This window comes from Hippopotamus amphibius, chromosome 17 (genome assembly GCF_030028045.1).
Source record: "Hippopotamus amphibius kiboko isolate mHipAmp2 chromosome 17, mHipAmp2.hap2, whole genome shotgun sequence".
NCBI classification, from domain to species: Eukaryota; Metazoa; Chordata; class Mammalia; order Artiodactyla; family Hippopotamidae; genus Hippopotamus; species Hippopotamus amphibius.
In genome coordinates, this window is record NC_080202.1 from 14,246,297 (window position 1) to 14,263,649 (window position 17,353).

General features: G+C 50.8%; 2 protein-coding genes across 6 annotated transcripts in view; one reads left to right on the top strand and one right to left on the bottom strand.

The window, feature by feature from the left end:
- Positions 1-5,463: 5,463 nt before the first annotated feature.
- TIMM22 (translocase of inner mitochondrial membrane 22) lies at positions 5,464-11,105 on the top strand. Of its 3 annotated transcripts, none has more exons than XM_057717154.1 (4): positions 5,464-5,975; positions 7,869-8,065; positions 8,699-8,771; positions 9,466-11,105. In XM_057717154.1, exons 1-4 carry the CDS (start codon positions 5,738-5,740, stop codon positions 9,837-9,839), a joined length of 882 nt encoding a protein of 293 aa, XP_057573137.1. In that variant the 5' UTR covers positions 5,464-5,737; the 3' UTR covers positions 9,840-11,105. The 3 variants fall into 3 exon arrangements, with proteins under 3 accessions (XP_057573137.1, XP_057573138.1, XP_057573139.1); XM_057717155.1 differs by having other exon boundaries at positions 10,209-11,105; XM_057717156.1 differs by lacking the exon at positions 7,869-8,065 and having other exon boundaries at positions 5,464-5,833.
- Positions 11,106-12,711: 1,606 nt separating this feature from the next.
- The window catches only part of ABR (ABR activator of RhoGEF and GTPase), a 176,676-nt gene continuing 172,034 nt past the window's right edge, over positions 12,712-17,353 (bottom strand). For all 3 annotated transcript variants that reach the window (XM_057714642.1, XM_057714643.1, XM_057714644.1), the window contains 2 exons: positions 16,061-16,208; positions 12,712-15,406 (listed from right to left, as the gene is read on the bottom strand). In XM_057714642.1, coding sequence (XP_057570625.1) covers positions 15,317-15,406; positions 16,061-16,208 — 238 coding nt within the window. In that variant the 3' untranslated portion in view covers positions 12,712-15,316. The remainder of the gene's footprint in view (positions 15,407-16,060; positions 16,209-17,353) is intronic.

A 17,353-nucleotide genomic window follows, 5' to 3' on the forward strand; every position in this document is an offset into this window, starting at 1 on the left:
TGTAAATTTTTAAGAGGAGAAAAAAATATATGCACACAAATATAATGCTTCTGTATGGATGAAATATATCTGGAAAGATTTAAGAAATAGAAACAGGTTGTTTGGGGAAGGGAATTGAAGAATAAACGTAAGAAAAATATGGAAGGTATTATTTCTAGTCCAAAAAGAAAGTACTTTTTGAATTTTCGAATAAGAGCTTATTCAAAGTTAAGATGCTAGAAGTGGAGAAAGGAATATTTAAAGTACTTCAGACCATCTCAGAATAAAAGAGACAGAATGTTTCGCAGACATGAATTCAGATGCCATTAAAACAAAGCTGTTAGCAGAAAAGGAACACTCTGATTATAAAAGTTTTCCAAATCCACTTAGTTCAAGAAATAATCGAGTCAACAAAATTTGAATCAAAGTTGATTCAAACAAAAAAATGTATTCCATTTAATTGGGAGTTCCCTGTAAAAAGATTTTACCTGTAGATTAATGCTCTAGCACAGTTTTTGCATCTGTTTTATTGTTTCCTTTTTTAAAAGCTGGGCTTTGGTGACAGATCCACCGATAAGGGAAACTGCTTGATAGAGAGGTGAGTGAAGCAAAATATGGAGGTGAGATTTGACAAAGATCAAGATGAGGGAAGATGCGAATTCACCATCATAGTTCTTTCTATAATTCATTTTATCCCTCAGCAAAGCAGGAGTCTGGTCTCTAGCTTTTGAAGCCTCTTAACTCCTTTCTGAGTCAGAAGTGTGAGGTGCTAGGAAAACATGATGCATATTTCTATCTGCTTCCAATACTTTTCAGAGCAAATCTCAGGACCACAACTTGTCATCAATATGACCCTATTGCCAACACAGCCAGGGTGTGAAGTAGGTCCTAACCATCCACCAGACGGCCAGACTACAGGCCAAATCTCCAATACAGCTTTTCATAAGCAAAGCCAAAGCAACAGCAGAAGAGACAGTAAGCAACTCTGGATTGTTGGGTCTGCGTGAGTAAATAAAACCTCCAAACAATTATGCTGTGGAAGAAATCAGCTCCAGAACATTAAGACCACCCATGAGAATCAGGCTAGAGTCTAAGGATCTGTCGCTGGAAACAGTACAAGATACCTTTGTTGTCACCATGGCTATCCTAGGTCAAAGGCAAAAAGAATTAAGAAATAATAACAATAAATATTTTCTAACAATTTATACCTGACTGAGGACAGGGCACAAATCAAAGAAATGACACGGAGTCCAAAAGTCCAAACTCATGGGACTTCCCTGGTGGTCCAGTGGTTAAGATTCCATGCTTCCACTGCAGGGGCCACGGGTTTGATCCCTGGTCAGGGAACTAGGATCCTGCATGCTGCGAGGCATGACCAAAAAAGGAAAAAAAAGTCCAAACTCATCCCCCAAACACTAAAGACCACATATTATTAAGAATGATTCTGAGCCACCGCTTCCAGATCCAAAAGAGATTATAGAAAGCAGACAACTAGGAATGGAAATGCTCAAGGAAGCACTAAACGTGGATGGAAATATGTGTGTCTTCCTGGGCACAGGTTGTAGAGTTTAGACTTTGTCCTGGTACAGAGAAGATTTCTGACAGGGCACATGATCATGGCTAGGTCCTGAAAGAGGATGGTGTGGAGGAGAGCAAGGTCAGAGGTATGCAGACCAATTAAGGGTCCATTAAGTGAAAACTGACTAGAGCCCAGAGCAATGAGTCAAAAAGGAAGGATGGGTTTAAAAAATATTTAGAAGGTCTGTAGGAGATGCAGGAAGCAGGGAGTCTGAGACTAATGGAGCGCATGGAAGCACTGTTCACCTGGGTGGGAAACTCAGGATGAGCAAGTTTGAGGAGGAAACTAAGTTCTAATTTAGGTCCACCCAAACCCTGCAGTCCCAGAACAGCGTCCACCTGTGGGTGCACAGTAAAAGCCAGGTCCCCTTAGAGGAACCCTCTCGTCTGCCTCTCCAATCTGCTTCCCCGACCTTGGGGAGCCTGATTTGGAGATCTGATTTTCTTTTCTTTTCTGTTCTGTTCTTTTCTTTCTTCCTTTTTTTTCTTTTTTTTTTGCTAACTGCTCCCCTGATGGGTTCAGGCTGTTCTTTGCTGTCTGAGGTCTCCTACAGGGGCTGGAGGCGTCCGTCCTTTTGCTCCCAGCCCACAGCCCAGAGCATTTCCTGCCAACCCTCATATAGGTGCTGCCTGCTGAGTCCTCAGAGGGCCCACCTGGGTCCAAAGTCTCTTCTCTTGGGGAGACTGGGGCGGGATGAAGGAATGGAAGTTCTCCCCTAAAACCCAGGTTGGTCTCAGCATCCTGAGTCCCAGTCCCGCTCTCAACCCTACAAACCCTTCCTGTCCATATGAGGTACTGATGCCTTGCAATGCATTCGATGCCTGGCTCTTATTCTGCTGTCTGCTCAGAGGCCTACCTGCCAGTGTTTCTTATAGATCAACAGAGCTCGCGAGTGACTGGTGACTCGACTGTGGCTAGCTGAAAAAGTTATTTATAACTGAAAATACAGAAGTTTACCTGCCCTGCCTGGGCCAAGGCCCCAGCAAAGCTGCACTCCTGCTGTACCCCTCCTAGAAAAGTTCCTTCTCAACTCAGAGGACTCCAGGCTTTCTCATCCAGCTCTGAAAGTAATATCAGGACACAGAAAGATGTGGGTTTGGGGAGGGCAGTGAGTGGGAGAACGGATCACTGATAGTTTTGTGCCTGGAGAGGAAAGCAGTATGGCAGTACACCCAGTTAGGGGCAGCCTCTGCCTAGGTGCCGTGTCTTACCCATCATTCCTTCCAAACCACACACTCTAGTCAAACAGGTGTGCAAGGCTTTAGGTGGCCCTATGATAAAACTCACCCCCTGCCTTATGTGACCACACGTGACAGGTGCTGCAAGGAGTGTACCAAGTCTTGATTCCTAAACATCCTTGGATTTCTTCTCTGACCCACACTCCTCACACGAAGATGAAGCCATCCTGGCGATGCTGGTGGATACCGTCACCTTCTTGGGGTACCTCAGCTCCTGCTCCAGCCCAGCTACAGCCACTTCTTGTTAACATCTTCTTCCATGAGTTTCTCAGCTTCCCTGTTTTCATCCTTAGCTCCTAGCTGTCCTCTGGTTTTGGAGGACATGGATCAAGGCCCTTTAAATACACTTGTCCAGGACCCACCATCCACGGTGACTCAGTTGGCTACTCAGAGTGCCTATGTGGCCAGACCTCCTGCCAGCGACAGGACTGTTCAGACTACTCACTGTTAAATTCACAGCCAACTCAGATCCACATAGGACACACTGCGCTTCTAAACTTGGATCTCCTCATTCCATCCCCCTCATGCTATTTCTTTTACTCCTGTGCTCCTGAAATGCTGAGAGAACTAGAGGCCAGCCAGGCTCTCCCTGGGGCACCTGAGGCAAGAGATGATCAGTCCCTCCTCTAGTTCAGCACTTCCCCATTTGAGCCCCTACCTGGAGGCCTTCAACTGATGGGTCATCAACTCAGAGTGTTCGGACGTCCTGCGACCCTCCCTGTGAATCTCATTCATCCTGAAGTGTCTCCTGTTCTCTCTGACCCACTGAGATGCCGCCCCATCTCTGCATCCTTGTGGCCAGAACAGACAACCTGTAACATGAGAGCAGCTGGATTTCCAGTGAAGCGGTGACCAGATAAAGTCCCTAGGGTACCGGCAAAGGTTCAGGCCAGGGAAGCAGACATGGGAAACCACTTCTCACTTTCAGAATATGCTTGAAGAGGTTCAAGTTTTCCATCAGGTGAAAATCATTCCACCTATGGAAGAAGATGGGTAGGGGAAGAGAGATACCAGATCAGTGTATCTGTGTCTTCATCTGTGATTCAGGCCATTATGCTCCACAAAAGGCCCCCTCCTTTACTCACCATGGTCACAGGGGATTCTGCACATGTTTACTTCGCTCTCACCTGAACTCTGATGCAGACCCTTCATTTGGGGATTAATTATTGCTTTCTAACTAGTCCCAGGGATTAATTATTTAGATTGTTCCTTGCTTTCCAAGGCTACCTTACCTGGGACTTGCCTAGAGGCCCCTTGCTCACTCACCTGGAAGGAATGGGTGGTTGGCAGGGTGTGTTGAGTTAGAGGTGCCTATAGGAAATGTCTGGTTCTTGCGCTGATGAGAAGCGTTGACGCTGGAGCTGAAGACTTGGGAGTCATTGCTGCATTAGAGGTGGTCGTAGAAGCCACAAGTGTGGATGAGTTGCTCAGGTAGAGTGAGCTCCATGAGAAGAGAACAAAGGATGAAGCCCTGAGAGGACCAACAGGAAAGGGTCAGGCAGAGGTGCTGGAACAGAAGACTGAGAAACTTTAGCAAAGCTAGGGGAGAGGGGCTCCACCGAAACTGTGACCAAACCTGAAAGCAGAGAGGAGTCAACAGCATCAAATGCAGCTGAGCAGTAGAGCGAAATGAGGTCTGAATTAGACTCGATAACTGGGAAGTCACCAGGGACCTTAAGACAGGCTGGTTCAGTGGTCTGGTAGGAGCAGAAGCAGGGTGAACCGTAGGCTCTGCTCGGTGGCACTGAGAACTCCGGCCACCTGAGAGGTATCTCTGTCCCTGTTTACTGGCTACCTCACTGCCTTCTGCTTGCATTTACGTTTCTCTTAGCTGATACACCCAGATACACTGCTAGTCTCTATCAGTACAATTGCAGGGGATCTATTTTAGCACCATAGAAACTACTGCAAAAAGATTTTCTGGGTTCACGCACGGTGCTATCTCACAGTTAACCTTCAGGTTCTGAGTTTCCAAGCTAGTAAGCACTTTAATTGATTCAGCATAATATAACTTCGGCTTTTCATGGCAACATAATTAATTCCACTGACGGCAACTGACTGGAGTGAGAGGCAGCCTCAGCCTCCCTTGCTCTCCATCTGGCCACAGCCTCCTCCACTTCCTATCACTGTCTCGTATGAAGCTTGGCGAGCGCCACTATTTTTTTTTTTTTTTAACGGCCGCTCTGTGAGGCTTGCGGAATCTTAATTTCTCCACCAAGGATCGAACCCAGGCCCTCGTCAGTGAAAGCGTTGAGTCCTAACCACTGGACCGCCAGGGAAATCCAACCCCCCTCACCTCCCCCCCTTTTTTTTTTTAACTTCACTCATTCTTTTGGCCCCTTCTCTCTCCCCTCAACGGCTTAATTATTCAATAAAACATTTATTCCATACATTTATACCACGCTTTCACGTTAATTTACAAAGCACCTTCCCCCACCAGCATCTCACAACCTACGCTGAGAATTCTTAGGCTGGAAAGGCAGTGGTGAGGCGCGCGCACCCCCTGCTGGCGCCCCCCGCGCGCTGCAGCCTCCCTCCCCTCCCGCCCGTCAGGAACTCGCTCGAGAAAAGGTGGAAACGCGCGTGCCCGCGCAAGGCTTCCTGGGAAGTGTCTGGCGTGTACGTGTTAGAACTACAAATCCCAATACGCACTGCGCTGCAGCCCCGGAGAGCGTGCTTTCTGGTGACTCTGAATCTTCGTCAGTATTGTTGGGGCTGCTGCATAATCCTGATTCAGTATTCACAGGAGGTTTGGGGAGGACATGATAGCTCTTCCGCCTGTGTGTGCACAAACGCACTTGGCTTCCGCGGCTCCCTCGGCCTCGCTCGGTGCGGCGAATCTGCCGTTGCGGCACGGTGGCTGGGCGCGCAAGGCCCCACGGGAAGCTGGAGGAATCTGCTGTGGGAAGAAGGACGCCAGGTTTCTCGGGCAGCCACAGTCATGGCGGCGACGGCCCCCAGTGCCGGGGGCTCCGCGACCGAGGCGGCGGCTTCCGCCGAAGCCCCGCTGCAGTACAGCCTTCTTCTGCAGTACCTGGTGGGTGACAAGCGTCAGCCCCGGCTCCTGGAGCCTGGGAGCTTGGGCGGGATCCCGAGTCCGGCCAAGAGTGAGGAGCAGAAGATGATCGAGAGGGCGATGGAAAGCTGCGCCTTCAAGGCGGCGCTGGCTTGCGTGGGAGGTGAGGCGAGGCAGGGGGCCCTTGGAGGCTGAGGGCCCTTGGAGGCTGAGGGCTTGGGCGGCAGCGGGGTCACCTGCCAAGAAAACCACGAGCTTGGAAGGCTAGGAGCCCGGGCCTCGACCTTGACCCACCCCCGCCTGGTTCAGTGAGCTCGAGCAGCACCTCCGTTGACCGCGAGGTTGGCTTTCGGCCTCTGAAAAGTGGATCAGAGACTTGGTCCTGGGTCGGGACCTGGGGGTTGTAGGTTGACTTCATTCATTCATTCAGTTCTTTCGCTTTTAAATAATCATTTTCCAAGAAGCTGTTACGGAGCAACTGTCACGTTCCAGGCGGTGGAAAGACAGGGTGAGAGACAAGATTCTTGTTCTCATGAAGCTAACATTTTAATATATAGAGAGAACTGTTGAGAAGGAGCCTGAAAGAAAGCTCTACAGACATAGGGCACAGCACTTGCAAAGGTCTGGCCAGAAGTGGCTTGAGGTTAGAAAAACAGAAAGGCTAGTGAGGCCGGTGTGACTCGACCAGCGGGGAACGAGGGGGAAAGAAGCCTGAACTTGGCTGGTTTTTTTGTTTTTTGTTTTTTTAATCTTTTGAGGATTTGAGAATGTAGGTGTCCCTTCTGTGTGCAGAGTGAAGAGGGTGACCACATTTGCAGGGGAGTTGAAGTCTCACTGAGATTGAAAGGCAGTTAAGGAACGAAGGTAGTGAGTGCACATGTGAGGTAGAGCAGAAAAGATCTTTTTTGGTTGGGGGAAGGCCACAGAGGCGGTGAGGCTGGAGTCGTGTGTTGAAGGATTGAGGATGTGGGTAGGCAAAGAGGAGGAAAAAGGGCTTTTCACGTTGGGGGTGCCGTGGGGTTTTGGGCTTTTTGCCTGTAGGCGTCAGGGCAGCCATGAATGGTTTTTTAGAGGGCAGCAGTGGTAATGGGCAGGTTGACTCTGGGTGGGGTGTGGCAAAGGGAAGTCTGTAGATAGGGCGACCATAGAGGGAATTTGCTAGACTGAAGCTCCGTGAGACACGGACTGGGTCTCTGTTCATCGTGGGGCCTGACACTAATAAATCTCCTACATATCTGTTGAAATGATGAATGAGTCTTTATAGTGCTCCAGGGTCGAAGTGGTAAAGGCCCTAGACTAGGATGATAATTGTGGACCTGGGGTTACTGGGGGGAAGCAAAAAACAGTCAGAAATACCCCTGAAGTTTGGAGCGGGAGTGACTGAAAGCAGGATCCATAAGCAACAAAGCCTAGAGGGGAGGTGCCCGTGATTTGGTTGAACATATACTGACCTTGATGTGGTGAGAGGACGTGCATATGGAAATATGCAGCAGGCTCGGGAAGGTCAGCTGTGGACAGCAGTTTGGGGGTTGCCATTTGGTAGTTTTGTGACCTTAGGGAAGTTAGTTAACCTCTCTGAGCCTCAGTTTCTTCAGCTACAGAAAGGAGAGAATAATAATATCTACCTCACAGGATTATTGTGAAGAATAAATAAGGCTGTGACTATAAAGCATTCGAGTAATTGGCACATGGTGTTTACCAAACAATATTATGAATGTCACTGTCGACAAGGGAGTGATTTGCTAAGTCGATACTTGAACTTGAGCGTGACTGGTTTACATGTGAGAGAGTAGAGAAAGAGGGTTAAAGACTGAATCTTGAAGAATGTTGGAAAATGAAAGGAGGAAGAAATCCGAGAAGAGTCAGAGAAGAAGCTGCCAACAAGATAGATCCTGGATTTTGTAATGTGGAAACCAGACAAGTGGAGTGTTTTCCGGGCAAGCCAGGGGTGTCCTCTTCGCGGGTGGCCATCCAAAAGGTGCTGTTTGAGTATGACTCCATTACAGTAATCCAGGAAACGTACCAAAGAAATCTTCATCTCTGTGTTTGTTTTTAGGATTTGTCTTGGGAGGTGCATTTGGGGTGTTCACCGCCGGCATTGATACCAATGTGGGCTTTGACCCTAAGGATCCTTACCGTACGCCTACGGCAAGAGAAGTCCTTAAAGACATGGGGCAGAGAGGAATGTCCTACGCCAAAAATTTTGCCATTGTGGGCGCCATGTTTTCTTGCACTGAGTGTTTGGTAGAATCTGTAAGTGTTCCTGCCTTCTGAGAACAAGCCTTGCCTGTTTCTATCTTACGACTTCTCAAGAGAAATACTCTTAATGCTACTAGAAAGCAGGTCAGAAATGTCCAATACTTGCTAGATTCAGTTTCCATTAAATGGTCCCTAATGTAAACTTTCTGTACATTTCTAATTTGGTCTTGCATTATTGTTTACTTGTTTCTGTAGGCTAGAAGTTGGTTAATGATTTAATTTTTTTTTTTCTTTTTTTTTTTTTGGTTATACCGCGCTGCTTTCAGGGTCTTAGTTCCCTGACCAGGGATTGAACCTGGGCCTGCTACAGTGGAAGCTCAGAGTCCTAACCACTGGACTGCCAGGGAAGTCCCAGTTAATGATTTTAATCAGGAGACTTACTGGGGAACCTGAGAAGGGATTTTGATTACTTCTCAAATGTTATGCTTGGTTTTAGCGCTCTGGTACCACCTGCAGGAAGCATTTATGAACACATTCAAATTTTAGGAACTATACTTTTGGAAGAGAAAAAGATAGGTTTCCTTTGGGGAGGGACTAAATTAGCCAGCTAGAAACTCTGTCTTTTTTTCCTTAATCATCTTGTCTGGCTTGTTTCTTTGGCTCTGAGCTGCTCTTCTCCACCCACAGTACCGAGGAAAATCAGATTGGAAGAACAGTGTCATTAGTGGCTGCATCACTGGAGGAGCCATTGGTTTCAGAGGTTAGTAAACAGTTCTCAAATGGTTTTCCTTGTGGCCTTGGACAACATGCTGAAGCTGACTTTTCCAAACATATGAGTGTTCCAAGGACAGCCCGAGGCATATGTGGACACTTGATATTCTTCCTTTCTGACAAGTAAATCACGTTTGTTTCTGTGTTAACTCAGTTTTGGAAACTTCTAGTATCTAGATCAGAGTTTCTGATCCTTGGCTTTGTTGACATTTTGGACCAGATAAATGTTTGCTGGGGGGGAGGGGAGTGCTGGCCTGTGCATGGTAGGATGTATAGCAGCATCCCTGGCCTCTGCCCACTAGGTACTAGTAGCATCCGTTAGGAGTGACAAGTAAAAGTGTTTCCAGATCTTGCCAAATGTCCCCTGGGGAACAAAGTCAGCCCCAGGTGAGAAACACAGAGAGATCTAGGCCTATCTTAGAAAAAAGAACTGCTCCCATGTTGAACATATGGGAAGAACTTCCTCATAATAAGTAATTTCTGGAGTGTGTTGCTGTGCAGGATAGTACAGAAGCATAGCTGGGCCCCATTCAGCCCTCAGAAGCTCATTTGTCCAAGTAGCAGGGTCTGCTGAAATTTCAGCTCCATGTATTTCAAACAGTTAGACATCTTTCTTCATTCTATACAATTGTCATTTTAATTTTGTGTGTAAGTTGTCACGGTAATGTCTTTTTGCACGTTAGGGTTCTTAGATTTCTGCTCCTTGAAAACCAGATGTAGGCATTCTAGAAATGGATCGTCAGCTGTAAACAACAAAGAAAGAAACTGGTTCCCTGCCACCTCTCCCTATTGGTGTGTCATCAAGAGTGTGGTGCAGGGTGTCAATGACTTAGTTTTCTTCACAGTGCCCATTGCTGGGCCACTCGCCATCTGCTATGCCTGGACTTACCAAAGCAAAAAGCCTGTTTGCTCATTTTCTGAGAGGCAGGATGATTTGCTATCATTAAAACCTGACTTTCCTCCTCAAACAGCCATTTGTGATTTATGGAGTAACTTCCCCTTTGGGCTCCCATCTCTCAGCTTTGTCAGGGCCTTTGAGAGGCTCGCCTCCCTCTAGGATTGCTTTGATCACCTTCCCAGGAATTTACTCCATAAACAAATCAGGGGAACGGGCCATATGCTTTCACTTGATTCCAAGGGCTGTTTCTCTTAACCAGTTTCCTGCCTGTGAGGGGCTATTTTCATGAGACTGGAAATAGTAATTGTTTGAAATGAGAAAAGTTAAACGAATGTACAGTTAGATAAAAGCACACTGGGTCAGATGGTGTGCACAGCTTCACTGAAGTCTTCCAGCTTTCTGCTAGGTTGAAGGATTTAGAACACGTATGCCGGTTTCTCTGCCTCCGTGGGTACCCAAACTTTTCCTGAGTGCAGCCTGACACACCATCTAGCACCACAGGTAACGTCATTTGTGTTTGCTTTACAGCTGGCTTAAAGGCTGGGGTCATTGGTTGCGGAGGTTTTGCTGCTTTCTCTGCTGCGATCGATTATTACCTGCGGTGAGAGCAATTGCCTCCAGGGAAGGACGATGCCAGCCCAGGATCAGAGCTGTTCTGTGGAGGGTCTGCGCCATTCCAGGGCACTTGCTTCAGAGACTGAAGACATTTGTTTCCCCTCACCTAGCTGGTGTCGTGAGGGAGCCGCGTCTGCGCAGCCACACTCTCTGCTCCTGGCCTCCAGCCAGGCTGTGCGGAGCGTGTGCCACACCAGCCTCTCTCTTTCGGGCAGATCAGGGGTCAGTGTGTTGACCTGTAGGGATTGAGTTCACAGAGGTTCAGTGCTGACCACAACTGGCCCTCTGGTTGTTTGGTGCTGTGGGAATGGAGAGGACTTTACATGTACCCAGGAAGCTCTTCTACTGTGGACCTCCATGCAGTCCTCCATCTCACACATCGGGGCAGGGCAGAGTGAATTTATGCCATCCGACCAGTTATGTCATTTTGTCTAGTGTTCTGCTTCCTAGTTAAGAAAAAAATATATATGTATTTATATTACAGTTTAAGAAGTTGGCTTATTTTTATTTTCAAATTCTACAATTCCCAAAAATGGTACCAGGTGGCCCAAAGATTGAACATCCAAAGGGAAAGTGTGAGTAAGCTCCTGAGAAGTCTGGAAGTGTTAGCTTCCCAAGGTCTGCAGGGTAGCGTTATCCTCACTGAGACTGTTGCATTGGCCAGGGCCTTCCCCCGAAGAAGCCCAGCCCAGCCATGTTCTAGGATGAATTGAAATTCCACGCACAACCTCTGCTGGCCTCTTCTAAAAAGCCCTCCTGTGGGCTGGCCGATGGGAATGCCTACGGTCTAAACCACACACTGCTGTTCTGCTCTGACGGCCAGACCAGGCCTGGCTGAAGGACACAGCGTGTGAAGGGTCCTGCTGTGGTCATCCTGGTGACTAAGTCATAGCAGCCACTGGTTATGGTCAGATCGTATTGAGGAACTGTTCACCACTACCCTTTTCCTCTGGTGTCAGTGTTTTTTTTCTTCCTTAAACATATTACTGTTTTCAACTCGACCTGGTGGCCTTTTCCTGACAGTAGCAGCTCAGCCTCATTGTATGCCATGTGGAAGGAAACAGCCATTCATAGCTGGGATCTCCTGCAGATGCGTCTTTCCTCAGGTGCCTTGGTGGTGGCACCTAAGGTGAACTTAGGACAAGCAGGTAGCTTGGTGGGGGCTATGTAATTCCAGTCGCCCTAAGCCAGTGGTAACGTCTCCTTTCCTCTACTGGATAGTCATTCCTTTGCCTTTTTGGCTTTCTTCCCCTTGTCTGCTGTCTTCTAGCTCACCCACCCTTAACCAGAATTCAGACTCAGCTGAACCATCCAGACATCCTGAGAGAGAGAGTGAGGGTGTGTGAGGGAGAGAGAATGTCAAACCCAGCTGGCAACACCTTCCTCTGGCCATGTCTGCTGTTGCCTTAGGAGTGAGTGTGAGCTAGTGCACAGGGCTCACATCCTTATATGGGGAATTCTATAGAATGCCTGTCTCAGTCTCCATCATGAGGCTTCACTGCTGCTAGGCTGGCTGGGGCACCCTCACAGGTTTGAGAACAAATGTGGGAATGTTTCCTCTGCTGTCCGTAAATAAGGCACCTGTAAGCACTTAGAGCAAGAGCAGACACGCCCAGCTGGCACCTGTTACAGCGCTAGAAGCCCAGCATCTTCTGCCACCCAGTCTAATGCATGGGGTCAGGTACGCTGAATGGCTGAGTCCAGGAAATGCTGCCCGCACAACTTCCTTGAAAAAGATAAGTCCTGGGCTGTCAGCAGTCATCAGTTCAATAAGCCAAGCATTGTCCACATTGACTATTCAATCAAGAGAGGAGATGAACAGTTTCCTGTTTTAGATGGCTAAGGAGGCAGTATGAGCTCATAAACCAAACACCAGTTTTCAGAGACATCTGTTCCTGATCTCCAGAATAAACACAGTGTCCAATGGCTTAGGCTGGTGGGAGCCTACATTAACCCCACTAGCTCTCTTGAAGGGAGGCCGGGTCCTCTAGGGGATCCAGCCTCTCCAACAAGCAGATTAGGACAAAAGGCTGCCCCCAAGACCTGTTACTTCCAAGGACACTGTAGAGAAAAGTTTACATAAAATAAGCCTCCACTTGAATGGGTAACTTCCTGCCATCTCTGTAAGGCATATTGATGGCCGGGTCCCTGGTGGGGCACTTGTATTTCATGAAAGGCACTGGCTGGTGACTGAGCTGGAGGCTTTTGTGAAAAAGCAAAGAGAGCGCGTGGGTCCCCTCCCCTCAAACGCCCACAGTCCCCACAGGCCGAAGGGAAGCGCAAGGGGGAGTTCGCTAGGTAAACAGATTCTTGGATGCTCACATCTGGATGCAGCTGGAAGAGTTAAATATTTAGATTGGTGGTCTTCCCTGGACTCCTGAGAACACAAATGTCCACACCACAGGGCTGAGTTGTGTGCAAATGTTGGGGCTTTGCTTTTTTTTTTATTAACATTTTCCTCTCACGTGGTTTACATCAATTTATAATAATCTACATAAGTTGAAACAGAACATAGACCAAAGAAAAATATATCCTTAACAACTTATCAAAGTCAAATATTAATGAAGGGTCCCATCCTACCTGTATCAGCAAACACTAGCAGCCCACAGCTGTTGCCAGCAAGGACAGGCGTGCGGGATTCCTGTTGCCTGTCTGCTGGGCTCCTGCTGGCACAGCCTGCCCTGCTGGGCACAGTGGCTGGGCGTTCTGGGCCGCACGGTCCCCGTCTCTCAGGAGAACCCGCAGGCTCTATCCTTGGCGCAGCTCAGTCCAGGTCTGGTACCCGCCCCTCCCCACTGTGGGGGGGGAACTGATAACTATTCCGAGCCTTTTGCATTTCTCAGCCCTTCCAGCCTTCCTCCCGTCCTCCGTGCCTAATCAGCAAGGTTAGGGAGCTGCAGTAGCTACCTGATGCTGAGAAGCAAGGGCCCCTTGTGGGGAGGTGGGAGGCACCCACCTGGGGCTGAAAATAGCTCTAGCTGGGTCTCCAGCTCATTCCCGTCAGTGACCGTGGAAGCAAGAACCTTCCATGCCACACACCAGCTCCTGAGTGCCGAGCAGACTCCAGGGATGATCAGACAGTGTGGATCTTTAGACTGGAGCGGCCTTCCTTCTCCGAACCACCCCCACCCTACCCCTGTCTCAGGGAGCGGGGCTCCTTGCTAAGCTGCTAGCAGGCAGCCAGGGGGTCAGTATTTCCCTCCTCTTAGGCACCTCGTTCCCCCGATGTGCACAGAATGTGTACCGTTCTGCCCACCATTGGGCAACAGGTGTAAACAAGATGAGAAAGGGCCCTTCCCCTCGCTGAGCAAGTGCTACGGCTTTAGGGCCCCAAACCCTTCTTTAAGACAGCCCGGAGGCTCAAGCTAGGGGAGCTCTTCTCTCCAGTCCTGAGGGTCTAGAATCTGGTTTCTGCCATATAGGAGAGCCAGGGAGCTGGGTACTGCAGCGCAAGCCCCTGCAGCCTGGGAGCATCTGCCCTTCCAGGCTAACTGCCAGAGGCGGGCAGCCGCTGCTCAGGTGGGAAGAAATTGCACGTTGGGGGTATGTCTCACTCCAGTGCTGAGCAGCGGGCCTCGACATTGGGATCGGAACCTGCTGATCCCCTACTCCGAAGCAGTGTCAACCACGAGGGTCCCCTGAAAAACCCAGTCCCGAGAGAGGCAGGTACCTACGACTCCTCACTCTTCCCCAACTCCTGGAGTTTCCCCGAGTTGACCTGCAAGGCTGCACCTAGAAGCGGGGGGTGGGAGGCAGCACCATGACGACTGGCTACTGCTGGACCGCGCCTGTCTGTCCCAGGCCCTGGAGTACATGTGGCCGTGGGGGATGCCCCATGGCAGTGCTTGGCTGTGGAGAAAGTGTGTAAAATCTAAGGCAAAGGTACCACGAGGTACGGGAGGCACCAGGAAGGACTAGCCCTCCTGGACGGAGCCTGCCCTGTTTCGGGACACCTGCTTCAGCCACAGTAGCCGCCCTCCCAGAAGCCTGGCTCCACGAGAAAAGCCACCACAACTCCGTGCTGCCAAGAGCCTCTTTCCCCCCAACCCAGGACACCTGGCGCTCCTCTCCATGTCCCACCTGGCCTGTTTCCTCGGCGGCCCGACCCTCCCACCTGACCCTCTGGCTACCTTGACAGCAGGTCACTTGTGAGTCTTTACACTCAAAGGAAATAGAACACCAGGGAAAAGGAACTGAAAAGCAGTAGAAGAAACAGTCAAAGATGCCTCACTGGTACTGGAGACAGAACAGATAAACCCCAGAAATGGAGATTCTCGGGTGGAAAAATCCCAGAAATCCGCTCTCCAGCCTGTGCTAAGCTGAGGATTAGTGTGAGTCTGTCCCCTTGTCCAACATTTGCACAGGCGGCAAGGCAAGCAGGTGCGCTTCCACGGGCGGAGGGCAAAGAGAGGCCAGAGGGTGTGGCAAGCCGCAGCATCGCGCAGGCTGCCACTGCCACCGCCACCCAGGGCCTCCTCAGAACTTTCGAGGCAGTGGATCAAAAACCAAGGCTGCCCATGCATGCAGGCAGGCTGGGAGGGAGGAGAGGGCGGAGGAAGACCGAGGCGAGGCTGCCAGGAGGCTGCAATCTGGGAGCAGGGCCAAGAGAGGAGAAGCTGGCAGCAATTACAGAGCGCAAAATAAAAGCCCTTGGACTGGACTCAGGAGGAAAGAAAGTGTTGGAGGAAATGAAAGAACAAGGCAGGCTGTCTGTGTGCCCACACCGGCTCGGTCACTACCTTTTCTGCATGACAAATAGACGTAAAACAATTCCAGGACAGCACAGAGCATTAGACACAACTAGAGGAACAGAGGGCAGAGCCCAGGCTGGGGCCGGGTCAGCTGGCTTTGTACAAGGTGGCACAAAAAGATGCACATCTTCCAGTTCTTGGACATCTGTGTCCCTTGGAGTCTGAAGCACTGGGTTTGGGAGTTCTCTATTGTAGTCCTTCAAGTCTGGGTTGGGTCCCCGGCTGGAGAGTCTGGCTCGGGCCATCCCCCACAGCCGCTCCCACCTTGGGCTACACGTCGGTGGAGAAGTACAGTGTGTTCCGCTTCAGTTCTGCGAAGGAAATGGGGGGGTGCTGCAGGTAGTAGAGGAGGACCTGGACCTGTGGGGAGACGGGAGACTGAGGCTGGGGTCCTCGCCCTGGAGGCCCCGCTCCGACCCACTGAGAAGACATGGTCTCTGGGCTGGGCTCCTGTGCCTCCTGGCTTCCCCTCAGGCTGGCTCTGGCCCCTTCCCCTTCCTTGGAAGCCCAGGTGTGGCTGCCCACTTGCAGCAGTAGAGGGCACTGCAGGGCAGAGGGTGGGGAGTCTGGGGCCTCTTCCCCCCACCTCAGTCATCAGCTTCCAACCTGCTCCAGAAGTTGGCTTTGGTTTGGCAGCCCTGCTTCAGACCAGACCCTGCCCTGGGTTTTGTAGGGCTCCCAGGGAAGCTTCCTGACCCCGGAAGTGATGCTAGAGCTTCCATGAGTCGGGACAAGCCCCCAGATTTTTCTGATACCCCTAGGCTTGCTTTCAGAGGCCCAGGCACTCCTGGGATGGCAGCCAGCACCTGGGACAGACATCCTCTGGGCCCCTGGTCTAGGTTCCTACTTTTCAGCAGGACTGTCCAGAGCCCTGCCTCTCTGGTGACATCCTACAGACACCCACCCAGCTGTCAGGAGGGGAGGCGGGCAGGAGTCCAAGCTGGTCTCTCTCCACCCCTCGGGGGTCTCGTCTCTCCCCTCTAGCAGCTGCAGGCCCAGGCAGTTCGTGGGTACCTGTGCCATGACATCATGGGACCAGATGTCGGCAGCCGATGTGAGGTGTGCTTTGCTCTCCACTTCTGAGGGTCTCAGTAACGTGGGGCCAAACACGGTAGCCAGGTTGTGAAGGGACATTTTGTTGATGGGCTCCTTCTCAGCAACCCTTGAAAGGGAGGGGAGGGGAGGGGAGAAAAAGAAGTCGTTTCTGGCAGCCACGTGGGGCTCCAGACCCTTGGCTGTTACCACTCCTGGGAGGATTTCGAAGGTGGTCACTTGCCTCCCTCTCCCAAGGGTAGAGACCGCTTGGTAGGGAGCCAAGGGACCAAGTTCCGAGCTGTGTTCCAGGACATTCCAATAACCGATTCCCAGCTCCTGGCCACCCCCTGCACTGATGGTGAACTGTCAGAGCCAGAAGGACCCACGCCAACTCCCTTGCCTTGGAGATACTATTACGGGTCCAAGAACTTTCCCATCACAAGCCTTTGGGTAGGTAATATTATCGTCTCCACGGTACAGATGAAGAAACCAGAGTTCAGAGAGGTTAAGTGACTTGCCCAAGGTTACACAGCTAGCGAGGGACAGATCTGAACCCAGGCAGTTTGCCTCCAGAGCCCATGCTCTTCCCCACCCTGCGTGCTCCCCACAGTCCGCCCAGCTGTGGAGACGTCCCCGTCCTCACCCCCAGGAAGAGTCAGAGTGGGCGGGGCAGGGGCCAAAGGCCCGAGGCTCTGCCTGCTGTGCTGCGGCAGGAACGACCCTCATCCCAGATGGAGCCCAGGGGCTGTTCTCCCAAGCTCTTCCAGAAGGGTCCACCTCACGGGACCCCAGAGCTGCCTCCCTTTGGATCCTCCTCTGCTTCTCTTGCACAATAAGCCAGATGCTCTGTAGATATTTCCCCTGAGTGACAGCAGGGGCTGCCATCTGTGGCTGGTGTCCGGCAGGCTCAGGACCACCCCAGCTCATCCGAGAGGCCCTGCGCCTCCCTCAGTCCCAAGCAGTGTTTCTGGGGCCGAGACCCAGCCGCCCCGAGCAGCGCCTCTCCCCCCACTCCCACGGCATCGTGACTCCACCCTCCAGGCAGGAGCCATGGATGCACCCACTGACTGCTTTGGAAACGGGCAGAAAAACACTGCCATGCCAGGAGGCAGCTGTGCAACTGGCCCAGCCCCTCACCACACACACACACACACACACACTCACCCCCCCCCCCCACACACACACACCCGGCCAGGGCCCAGATGTGGGAACAGGCTGTGCCCAGTTCCCAGCGTGGAAAACCTAATGAACTTTCCTTCCCACTCCTCCTCT

Excerpts from the sequence above, each read along its gene's own strand:
- TIMM22 (XM_057717154.1), top strand. The coding sequence starts at position 5,738 with ATGGCGGCGACGGCCCCCAGTGCCGGGGGCTCCGCGACCGAGGCGGCG. Across the intron at positions 8,066-8,698 it reads CTGAGTGTTTGGTAGAATCT|TACCGAGGAAAATCAGATTG; the intron begins GTAAGTGTTCCT and ends CTCCACCCACAG. Across the intron at positions 8,772-9,465 it reads AGGAGCCATTGGTTTCAGAG|GGTTCTTAGATTTCTGCTCC; the intron begins GTTAGTAAACAG and ends TTTGCACGTTAG.